This window comes from Diplodia corticola, assembly GCF_001883845.1.
Source record: "Diplodia corticola strain CBS 112549 chromosome Unknown scaffold135, whole genome shotgun sequence".
NCBI classification, from domain to species: Eukaryota; Fungi; Ascomycota; class Dothideomycetes; order Botryosphaeriales; family Botryosphaeriaceae; genus Diplodia; species Diplodia corticola.
The window spans coordinates 1-11,329 of record NW_017971614.1 but is presented as its reverse complement, the minus strand read 5'-3'; the positions used below and the strand labels follow the sequence as shown (position 1 = coordinate 11,329).

Here is an 11,329-nt window from a genome sequence, read left to right as displayed (position 1 = left end):
TTAAGTGGGTCGGGGTGGTACGTTAAGATTTTGAGGGTGGTACGTTATCGCTTCCCGAGCATGCAAGCCGTTCCGTTCAAGGATAGATCCGGGCAGGATTTAGGGCTCATGATCGAGCGCACCCGCACCATCTTCCTGGAGCGCGAGAATTTGGAGGTCATGCACCGAGCGAGGTGCAAGGAATGCAGGTGTTGCTCCCTGCTCCATGCCGTCACGGCGGTTGGGCAGCGTGACGGGCGGGGCCACAGGGCAGCTGCCGCGTTTGTGACGGCGGCGGCGGACACGATGATCGATGCTGTCACGTCAAGCCACCGTGACTCCACCGACCAGGAGGCGGTGCGTGTGACGGGGCTGCAGTCGGCGGCTGACAGAACCTTCAGAGAACAGCAGCGTGCCTGTGGAGCTTGACCGTAGGCTTGACCGTGGCCGCGGGCCGGGCGCGGGCAGTCGCACCGTGCGGGCTGGAGGCTCGAGGATGCGCAGCGGGGAAACGCATGTGGTTGGCAGTTTTGGTCCTGCAGACGCTGGTGCAGGGCGGGAGTCGGTGCTGGCCCAGAGGAGGAGCCCCAGGGTGCCCGCGGCTGGCGCCAGTGCAGTCGCTCGCTTGCCGCGCCGTTGGCCCACGGCAGCGACCAGCCGTGGAGACGTCATGCATGGGCAGAGTTTTTGCGCGCATCCGCAGCGCGACCGGGCCCAGCAAGGCGAGCCAGCCGCCGCGCTGCGCCGGGCAGGGCGTGTAGAAAAGACCGGCATCGCCCTCTGCTGCGCCGGCACTGCGCTCAGGGCTGTCGGAAATGAGCAGCGTCGCCTAGCGCGGACCCATCACGGGCATTAATTAGTACTCCTCCTGAGTCCTGCGCTGCACGCCGAGCACTCAACACCCGCTGGACCCTCCGCACCGCGTCAACCATCTCATCCGACCACGCTCCCTCCCCGGACGGTGCGCAGAGCAGAACCGTCACTCCTTTAGCCTCCGCCGCTGCGAGCGCATCCCCGAGCACAGGTGCGTGTGTGTGTGTGCGTGTGTGTGTGTGTGTCTGTGTGCTGAGCGTGCCGCGCCCCGGACGCCGCGCACCCTCCCACGAAATCTTTTTGCCAGAGCACCCACTTTCCCCCGTGCGCCCTCCCCCAACACCACGCCTGTACATAGCGCCCGAGGCACACCACCGCCCTTCCCAGTGCTCAGCTAATCGTCGAGTCTGTCATCAGCACGCTGCTTACCCGGCCTCCCGCTCCCCAAATAATCCTCGCTGCCTGCCCTGTCCCGACGAGCCAGCCCGCATTTCCTCGAGCCCAAGCTCCGCGCCCCTAACACGCCACCACCATGTCCGCATACTACGCCAACGAACAGGCCTGGCCTGCTGGCCGCCAGCCGTCCTGGGAGGGCCCCGCCCCGCCCTCGCGCTCTGGTAAGCGCCATCGCCCCCCGCTGCGCCTGGCATCAAGGACGGACGTTAACCACCACCGCACAGGCACCAGCTCCACCGTCCAGCGCGATGATGGCGCCGCCTTCGCCTCGCAAATAGAAGGTACGTCGCCGCGCATTCGCCCCCGGCCCCGCCATTCGACCGATGCGGCAGCGATGATGGCGCAGATGGCATCGGCATCGGCATCGGCATCGGCGTCTGCTCCCTCCCGACCGCCTGACTTCCATTGACCAGTTGACTGACGGTTGACATGCAGAGGTCGATCGTGCCATTGACAATCTATACAAGAGCGGCAAGATGCCCATGTATGGCGGCGGCGGCGGCGGCGGCGTGCCCGGCATGCCGCCGGTGCCTGGTGTCCCCCGCCGCGACTCGATGCCACCGATGGGCGGCCGCCCATACGGTGGCGAGTTCGGTAAGAGTGCGCTGCCCCGGGCTGCTGTTGCTGCGCGCAGGCGGAACTGACTGCTTGCTCCAGACCCGCGCATGGCCGGCAGCCAGCGTCACCACTCGGTAAGCGACTACGATGGCATTCGCTCGAATTCGGCCCAGAACCTCCAGGGGTACTACGCCAATCAGCGCTTTGCGCCGCGTCCCAACGAGACCGACCAAATGATGCAGGCTAAGCGGCGCATGGCTGCTCAGCGGGAACGGGATCTTCGCAACTACCACCAGGAGCAGCAATACAACCGGAGTAAGGAGATTGAGAATGGACAATAGAATAGGAGAAAGTAGTTAACCCATCAGGTGTTCTTTCAGATATCTCGGGAGCCAAGTCCGACCGTTCAATGTCTCCCAACGCCATGAGTGAGGACGAGCGCCGTGAGCTCATCGCGCGCCAGCACCGTGCCCTGTATGGCGAGAACTCGACCATTTACGCCGACGGCACTCCCCGCCAGCCCAGCCAGGACGCCCGGGTCGCAACGAGCCTCGCCGGCCGGGGTCCCTCGCCGCTTGCCTTCGACCCCTTCAGTATGCAGAGCGGCGGCGATCCGGCGGTGCAGATGCCGGCCCGTGACGGCAAGGATGCAAACGCCGGGGCCCAGCGCTCTCGTGCCAACAGCACTTCGTCGCCCTCGTCGAACCACAATGCGTCCTTCAGCCTGTTCGAGAATGCCCAGCAGTCGAGCCGGACCTCGAACTCGTCGCCCACCGGCGGCTCTCCTCCTCGCGGCGGCATGAAGTCAGGCGGATCTACGGGCGTCGCGCCGATCGGCACTCGGCCGACGCAGGCCGCGGGCCAGGCCGCGAACCCGGCGCTCAGCAAGCGCTCGACCACGCCTCTCCCGTCGCCCTTGAGCTTTGGCTTCACGGCCAGCGAGCAGCAGGGCAACGAGCGCTCCGCGTCCACCTCGTCCAACCCCTCGTCGAGCATCACCGACAAGGGGGGTGTCGCCGGCCTCGGCTGGGGCAGCAACAGTGGCGTGTGGGGCTCGTCGAAGAGCTCCCTCGGCGTCCAGGCCTCGGTCTGGGGCTAAATCATGTCAAACCAAGTACTGTATCTGGTTTGGCAATCTCTCTTGTTTCAACAAAAAAAAGATGCGAAACCGTTATGCATGCGTGGCCGGAGCTTCGGAATTGCTGGGTGGCGGGCGGGAAATAGGGTTTCGGAGTTCAAATCTTTCTCGACGACAAGAAGTACTTGCTTATTCCCTGGAACGGAGTTTTTGCATTTCAGGGTGTTCCTGGGGGGGCATAAACCTTGCGCTCTGTCCTCACACACTCTACGCACACGAATTTTGGGTTGATAAAACGGGTGGGAGGTGTTCTAGTTGCGTCGGTTGTCCCTTCTACTCACACTCCTCTGGGTCCTTGGTCTGCTTGTTCACATCTTCACGAGTCTTTCCAGCGTACGACACGAATCCGGGGGGGCGTGGGTGTTCAGCTGGCGGCCACGATTACTCATGAGGGATGGCATGGATACCTTTTTAAAGAAAGACTGGACGGTCGGATATGGTTGCTTATTGTTTTTGTCTTCTTACGGGTTGGTGGGTCTATGGCGCAATCGTTTCCCTCAAACACACGTCACATCACAAAAAATTGTCCCGGCTTCTGCTTTCTCTCTCATCTAATACTCTCTTTTCTCGTCTCGCGTTCCTTGTAGGACCCCCCCCCCCCCTTCGTTGTCTAGTTGCTCCTTTAACATATACCCCTACCTTATACCCCGCAACAGTATCTCCATTACTTTGCTTTGGGCACTAACTGGGAAGGAGAAGGAGTTGGATCCACTTCATGTTTGGCGGGGTTCGGGATCATTGAGTGGGGGGCGCGGCGCTGAAAAAGAGTCCGGATGCAGGGAGGGTTTCTGGTTTTCCTCTCGTTTCCTAAAAGCACGGGATCGGAGCAACAATCATCGGTCGTTTTCTTCTTGCGCCTGGAGGAGCTCCCTGTACATGTACAGGCGGGCTTTCTCATCTGGCTGCTCATGTGGGCCTGGGATTTGCTTTTTTTGCTGTATGAGAGGGTGCTACGGTGGTGTAGGTTTGTTTTGGGTTGCGGACGAAGGATTTGGGTATACCTGATCAGTTTGTAAGGGGTTGCACTGTCTTTTTCGGCTTGTCTTCTGAAGTGAGTTTTGACGCTCAGGGCTGGGGGTGATGGGTTCGTATTTGCGCGTGTTGTAATATGTGTAATGATGGAGTTTGCCTTTTCTGCTCCTCAATGAAATGTAAATGAGGTTAGTTTGTTTCATGCGTGCGTACCACCCTGCGATGGTTCATCCCCGTTGACGCTGTACCCCTTACCTGGCTCACCTATGGCTCTGTGGAGAACTACCACAATATGACAGTGGGGCCGATCTCCAAGATGGGTCTGATGTAGAGTGACGTGGCTCCTATTACCTTGATGTCTCGGACAGATGAGGGACCGGTGATACTTAGGCCGAAGGGACTCTGTTGCTACTGTGTAAGTGTCTCAGAGCACTATTCGGCTCATTCCGTGCATGCAATCTCAACAGCAGGGCGGACGTCCCTGAATTCCGATTAGTCAAAGTTCCAAGACACGTCTGCGTGACTGCAGAGGGGTAATCGAAATGTTTGTCTGTATGCACTACTCACCCTCCTATAGCAGCCACTTGCGTATCGACAGATGTTATGGCCTTGATCCATGCTTGTCGTTGGCTGCTGGGTCTTGTTGCCACGCACCTCTTTCGAAGCGTCAAGTTCGTCCAACTATCTGCGAACATGACATGTTCTGGAATGCTTAGATTCTCCGGAAATAAGTATCAGTGGACATTGACCATCTGTCTTGGCACAACTTGGCGTGCTATTGAGTCAAAGCTACGTTAGGAAAGGAAAACGACAGCAATGAGAAGGCAACCATCGTGCTAAGAGATATACCTCGCGAGAAAAAGACATGATCGTGAGCGGTACTCGCACTAAGTATAACTAAGAAGTTACATCCAAGCCATCAATCATAAAAGCCCCTCTTCCGCACACAACATCCTTCCCACCTACCTCCTCGATCCTTCACCGCTCGATCCCCAGCACCACCACTACTCCGACTGCTGATCCTCCGCCTCCCCCTCCCACCACCAATTCGCCGGATCATACGGAAACTTCCTGACCACAAACCCCCCCTGATACCCCTCCACCCCGGACCTCGCCGCCGTCAAATTGAACATCCCCCCCGCCTCTTCTCCCCCTCCTCCTCCGTCTCCTCCGTCTCCTCCTCCCCCAAACCTCACCACCTCCGCCGGCCGGCCGCCCCCCTTCCCCGCATCGACCCTCACCCCCCACCGCGACGCCCTCGACGCATCCCCGCCAACGAGATAGTTCTGCGGCGCGATGGTGACGCCGCTCTGCGCCAGCGTCGCCACCGTGTTGGGCAGGTCCGCCGTGTCGGGCGCGTGGTGCATGCCGAGCGTGAAGTAGAGCACCACGTCGCTGCCGTCCAGCGACTCGTTGTCGGCGGCGAAGCGCGAGAAGTCGACGAGGGGCGCCGCCGGGTCGAGCGCGTTGAGCGGAGAGGCGCAGCGCGGCTCCGTGTCGTGGTGGAGGACGGCGGAGAGGGGGTGGGCGGACCAGCTGTGCGAGCGTGGGGGGAGGGTGCTGCTGTTGGGGTTGGTGAGGTGGATGGTTGTGCCGGTTGCTGGTGGGGAGGGAGGTGGTTAGTGAGGGGGTGTGGTTTGGTTAGGGTGGGTGGGTGGGTGGGTGGTTGGTGGTGAGGAGGGAGGGAGGGAGGGAGATGGGGGAGTTAATTACTGGGGACGATTTTCCAGCCGGGGTATTCGCCGTAGGGGTTCGGCGTGTCCTTGTTGACGACGGAGTAGACGGCAGCGCTGTTGGGAGACCAGTGGATCTTGGCGTCGGCTTCGTTGGTGATGAAGGTTTTGGAGAGTTTCATCGTGTTGCGCGTGTCATTGGACCATGGGTAGCTTTGCGGGGGTCAGTTCGTGAGTCGGGGCCGGGGCAAGGGAGGTAGGTTTCACTGACGTTTCGGTGACGGGCACAAACTCTGTCTTCATCAAACTGTTTGCCGTGCCTTTTACGTCCAGGTCTAGCTTGAACGATAGGACGTGGTCGTGCATTGATCCTGACAGAGCGTCGTGGATCTTGAAGCCATAGTCGGCGTTGTGAGCCCAGAAGGCGCTTTGGATGTAGCCCGAGGCCCGGACCAGGACTTGGATGGAGCCGTCCAGGTGGAATTCATAAGTGAACTGATAGTCGTAGTTGCCAACGCTGCAAACGGTGCGCACGACGAACTTGATGTTCTTCGTGATGCTGACGTATCTCGCGGTTGAGTGGCGCTGGATCGGGTAGTCGTTCTCGAACTCGAACATGCAGATGCTGTTGGGATGCCAGTGTGTCTTCTCCGACGCGTAGAAGGAAGTGTTCAGATAAGCCGAGTAAGACGGGCAATCGTACCCGTTGACCAGCTCAAACGCAAATGGACCGAACCCGTAGAAAGAGTCCAGATAGGCAATGCCTGCCTGGTAGGGATCCGAAGAGGCGTAGTGTGCAAGGGCTTCCTGCATGCTAAGCTCGTAGATGATCCTTTCACCCTTGTATCTGATGTCGTAGAGAGCCAAGCCCGTATCCCGAGTAAAGGCTATGAAGAAGGAGAAATCCACTGGAATGCGTCAGTCGAGGACAGAATCCAAACAACAGACACTCACTCCATTCAACGTATTTTTGACCCACATCAAGCCCGAACCGTGGATTGTCTGGCTTGATTGCCATGGGTGGGTTGTACTGATCCAAAGGGAGCTCTTCACGGTTCCAGTCGGTTGTGCCCCATGTGCCGTCGGTTTCGTATGCGATGCGAGAGACTTTGCCGGCTTTCCAGGCCTCTCGAAAGTCTTCGGTAGAGCCGTAGAAGATGCCATCTGCAAACAATCAGTTGACAAGTCGGAGAATGGAATTTATGGAAAGGAGGTCGACCTTACCATAGTACCACCCCATAACACCCCAACCATTTGGATCCCGCCCGGTGATGTTGAGCTTGAAGTAGAGGCCTTGGGGAAGGAGCGTGCTGTCGTCAAAGTTCAGGGTGGGGTTTCTCCAGTACTGGTACCAAGCAATGACGTCTCCGTTCTCTGTCGACAGAGGGTCAATCCTCCAAGCACTGAGTGAGCCATTGCCTTCATCACCACCGTCTGTTGCGTTGTAAAGGTCCAACAGGATGGGAGCTACGTCAGCTCCGAGATCCTCTATTAAATCGCCGACTTTGTCGCCATCCGCGTCGTATAGACGCTGAGTGGAGACCCCCTTGTTGTAGATGAAAGTGAGTGGTTTGCATTCTGTCGCATCGCCAACCGGCAACGGACCGACCAAGTAGTCCTCGAAATAGGGTTCATGGGTAGCAGCAAACTTGAGAGTTGCCCGGGCATACCGCTTGGGTGGCGCTGTGGTGTTGGCATTGAGGTAGGGCAGAGCAGCTGATTTGTTCGGTGCAAGAGTCTCCACTGTAACGATGGTGTTATCCCAGCTGTAGAGATTGGTTAGGATTTCCAAGGTCTGAGTAAGGAAGGAGGATCAACACGCCTTGTTGCATTTTCGGCAGCGGTCAGATTGAGTGTTGGCTGACTGTGGAGGAACTTGGTAACGTCAGCGGTCTCAACGTCAGTCAATGGCCGGAAGATATTCTGATACGGTGAGGTGATGGGGATGTAGGTTCGCGATGTGTCGTTGGAATCTCGCTGTCGGACTGTGTTCTCCTCTCTGGTATCGTGGAAAGGAGCACGGCCCTTCAGCCGTGGAGATTTAAGCCGGGCATCGGGTAAAGCATGGCAAGACGTGACGAATAGCGATGCAGCGAGAGCTGCAGTATAGAAACAGAGCCTCATTCTGTTCATGCCTTGGCCACTACCGGATTTCCAGAGCTCGAGCGGCGTATTTATGATGTCTGCGGGGTTTGGAGCAAGACAAGGAAATGTCCGTGGGCGTTTTCGGAGGCCGCTTGGGGATATTCCGTCTGATGCAGCATGGGCTGCAGACGGTGAATCGACAGTTCACGGGAACGTACTTTTCGTATGTGACACATGTCTCGGCATGTGGGTTGGCCTGATGAGAGATTCTTCGGGTAGAGCAGAGTAGCCCGCATAGAGTGGTGAACCAGGATGCATATCTGTACCCACATCCGCAGGCTTGTTTACAATGTGGACATGCAGTGCCCATGTATGGAATATCTTGGGGTGGATGTTCGGCGGGTAAGCACTGAGAGGCGGGCAAGATATGCAAAGGCGATTCCTTCAGTGGAGCACAGCAGTCACATGAATGCACGGCATCTCAGCCATGTATCGCGTTGTTCTCGACCATAGAACTGATTGACCCGGGCGGGTGCATGCATTGTGGCGTGGGGTGCCGCACCGGGAAGGATGAGGCTCAAGCGTAACAACCTTTCTGGTTCGTCGTGGCTCCCAGCCGGGATGCTCGAGCTTATACACAGCACATCGGAGGTTCTTGGCGGGGAGCTTCGCAAAAAGCCTTGTTTTTCGTCTTGCAGGATGGGCCTTGGATGGGCTGCAGGGAGGGCCTTGGGAGGGCTGCAGGGAGTGCTACGGGCGGCGTTGGCTATAGCGGGAATGATGATATTTAGGAAGCGGCAGTCCTTCGTATACGGCCAGATTGCAGCAGCCCCACTGTTTGGTGCAGCGCATGGGATTTGCCACCCTGGTTTTGATTATTGCATGAACGGGGATCATCTGTTGCCTGATGCGGCCTAGCGCGGGCGTCCCCCCGCAACGAGGATCCAGGGGTCTGGGCTGCTGGGCTGCACCACCGCCGACTCGCCGCACTCCTCGCACTGCTGCCAACTGCACTCTCACGCGTCCCCCCCAGCCCTGGTCCAGCGCCTGCAGCAATCGAGCAGCACGCGCAAAACAAAGCTGGCCCTACATGCCCAACACGGACTTCCGCCTCAACCACAATGCGTGGGTGCTGCTGTCAGCTGACAGCGGCTACTCCATGTGCAACGACCTCAGCCGCTTCACCAGCCTGCGCGCCATCAGGCCGCTGCAGACGTCGGACGTGTCGCGCCGCCTGAAGTTTGCCTACGCCATCGGCGACGTCAAGCTGCGCATTGCCACCATCAACGGCGAGACGGGCGACCTGGTCCTGCGCGGCGTGCTGTACACGCCCGACCTGGTCTACAACCTCCTGACCGGCAGCAGCATCATCGGCATCGGCGCCCCCTTCGAGGAGGGCGCCATCGACACCAAGGAGGGCGGCCTGATGGTGTCGGACCGCGACAAGAACGACCGCATCCTGTTCCCCGCCAGCCAGGAGCGCTCCAGCGGCCTGCCCTACCTGCAGCTGGCCGACGAGTACTCGGCCCTGTGGCCGGAGGACACGCCGACCGAGGGCCGCCCGCTGCTGCTCTCGCTCACCGTCTCCGCCCGCGGCAACCCCGTCTTCCAGGGCGCCACCTTCCTGCGCCAGGACGAGCTGGGCATCACCATCCCCGTCGTCAACGGCGGCAGCGTCATGAGCCCTCCTTCGGCCGGCCCCGGTGGCGATCCCTGGAGGAGGAACGGCGCCTTGTCCCCTGTCGCCTCGCCCTCGGCGTCCAATGACAAGGACATGTTCGGCACCGCAGCGCTTGTCAACCAGCTCTGGAACAAGCACGCTGCTCTGGAGGCCGAAGTCGCCAGTCTACGCGAGAAGGTGGAAAATGCGGGGCTGAACAAGTAGGTACGTGTGATGAAAAGGGTGAGTTGTCCCAAATCGTTGACATTTTCTTTACAGTGCTGACATGTCGTGCAAGGCGGTAAATAAAACAGCAACGCTGCAATCCGCATTTTGGAACTTCTCTTCAAAGCATGCGCGGTTCGGTGGCGGCATGCACACAATTTCAGATACCCCAAAACACACAAACACATTTTAGACAAGATCTCATTTTTTCCTTCCTTTCTCATGTAATCAAATTTGACTTTTTTTTTTTCTCAATCGTCGCATCTGCATCCGGACATCTACTTCAGCCGCTCATGAACAAGAGTCGTTTGAACCTGCATCTACGTCAATATACTTGCTTCAACTGCCTGCACAAAGATCACCGTCGGTCAGTTTCTTTCCTCATCCACCCTGGCCCAGGATGCTGTATCCTCTCTTTCCCCCTTTTTCAACGTCCCATCTCAGAGCTTCCGCGGCTTGATGGGCTGCGAAGAAGCGTCAGTCTGCTGCAAATACGAAACGCCGGCAGGGACAACGACTCACCTCGGGCTGCGGAACGGTGTCGATATGCGCACACGCCTTGACGAGCCCAACATCGCCCGTGCCCATCCTGTTGTGGTACGTCTGGCCTTCTCCAAACTCGAACAAAAAGTTCATGGGAAACCCGACGTCGAACGGCTCGGCCGCCTCGATGCGGGCGATCTCGTCGGGCGCCAGCTCGATGCCCAGCGCCTCGATGTTGCCGCGCAGGTGCTCGATCTTCCGCCCGCCGACGATGGGGAAGACGTACGGGCTCTTGCGCATGACGTAGGCCAGGGCGATGGCGGTGCGGTGCACCCCGCGCGGCGCCGCCAGCTCGTCCAGCGCCGCCGCGATCCTCTTGTCCTTTTCGCGCACCGGGAACATCTTGCGGCCCTCGTCCTGCCGGGCGAGCTCGTCCTCGGTCTTGAAGAGGCCGCCGCCGAGGGCGTTCCACGGGGCCAGCGCCATGCCCTGCTGCCGCGCCATGGGGATGATGTCGCGCTCGAAGTCGCGGTCCGCGGCGCTCCACTTGCCCTGGTAGACGGAAAAGGGCGTGAGGGCGTGGTCGCGCGCGTACTGGTTCGCCATGGAGACGACCCAGGCGGGCGTGTCGCTGATGCCGAGGTAGAGGACCTTGCCGCCGACGACTTGGTGGTGGAGCGTTTGCATGAGTTCCGGGATCGAGGTGGAGAAGTCCCACCAGTGCACGTAGAGCTGGGGCGCGGGGGTCGCGTCGGGCAACGGTCAGCTTTTTTGTCTTCTTCTCCTTCTTCTTCTTCTTCTTCTTCTTTCGGTTTGGTTTTCGTCGTCATGGCGCTTCCCCCTTCCCCCACCCTCTGCTTCTGACCACCTATAACCGCCTGCGCACATCCACCACTCCGAGAAGGAAAAAAAAAAAAGAACCTACCAGGTCGATGTAGCTCGTCTTCAGCTTCCTCAAGCTAGCCTCCAGCGAGACCCGCAAGCTCTTGCTGTGGTTGCCCTGGAAGTTGCTCTTGATGGTCTCGCCGCCCTTTCCCGACGGGAAGAAGGTGGTGAACTTGGTAGCGAGCACAATCTGGTCGCGGTTCTTGCGCTCCTGCATCCAGTCGCCGAGCCATTCCTCGGACTCCTCGCCCTGGTCTGGAAGTGTGTGTGTTTAGTCAAGAGGAAAGAAGGAAGGGTTTCAGGATGGTGGTGTGTTTGTGGGGAGGGAGCTCTCACAGTTGTTGGCCGTGTCGATGAAGTTGCCGCCGCTTTCGAAGAAGAAGTCGAGGATCTCGTAGGCCG

The 11,329-nt window shown here is 59.0% G+C and overlaps 4 protein-coding genes across 4 annotated transcripts; 2 read left to right on the top strand and 2 right to left on the bottom strand.

Moving 5' to 3' along the window:
* Positions 1-1,324: 1,324 nt before the first annotated feature.
* On the top strand, positions 1,325-2,905 carry BKCO1_1350004 (uncharacterized protein; the record flags this gene model as incomplete). The annotated part of the gene is made up of 5 exons (XM_020271002.1): positions 1,325-1,409; positions 1,473-1,529; positions 1,684-1,842; positions 1,906-2,121; positions 2,175-2,905. The coding sequence occupies 5 exons, from the start codon at positions 1,325-1,327 to the stop codon at positions 2,903-2,905; spliced, it is 1,248 nt and encodes a 415-aa protein (XP_020124886.1).
* A 2,015-nt stretch (positions 2,906-4,920) lies between these two features.
* On the bottom strand, positions 4,921-7,713 carry BKCO1_1350003 (copper amine oxidase; the record flags this gene model as incomplete). The annotated part of the gene is made up of 6 exons (XM_020271001.1): positions 4,921-5,516; positions 5,630-5,802; positions 5,861-6,497; positions 6,544-6,753; positions 6,814-7,355; positions 7,466-7,713. The coding sequence occupies 6 exons, from the start codon at positions 7,711-7,713 to the stop codon at positions 4,921-4,923; spliced, it is 2,406 nt and encodes an 801-aa protein (XP_020124884.1).
* Positions 7,714-8,764: 1,051 nt separating this feature from the next.
* On the top strand, positions 8,765-9,559 carry BKCO1_1350002 (uncharacterized protein; the record flags this gene model as incomplete). The annotated part of the gene is made up of 1 exon (XM_020271000.1): positions 8,765-9,559. The coding sequence occupies one exon, from the start codon at positions 8,765-8,767 to the stop codon at positions 9,557-9,559; it is 795 nt and encodes a 264-aa protein (XP_020124883.1).
* A 440-nt stretch (positions 9,560-9,999) lies between these two features.
* On the bottom strand, positions 10,000-11,318 carry BKCO1_1350001 (norsolorinic acid reductase; the record flags this gene model as incomplete). The annotated part of the gene is made up of 4 exons (XM_020270999.1): positions 10,000-10,023; positions 10,082-10,774; positions 10,968-11,182; positions 11,264-11,318. Coding segments are annotated over 4 exons (987 nt in total), but the record flags the coding sequence as incomplete, so codon positions are not given.
* Between the last annotated feature and the right edge of the window lie 11 nt (positions 11,319-11,329).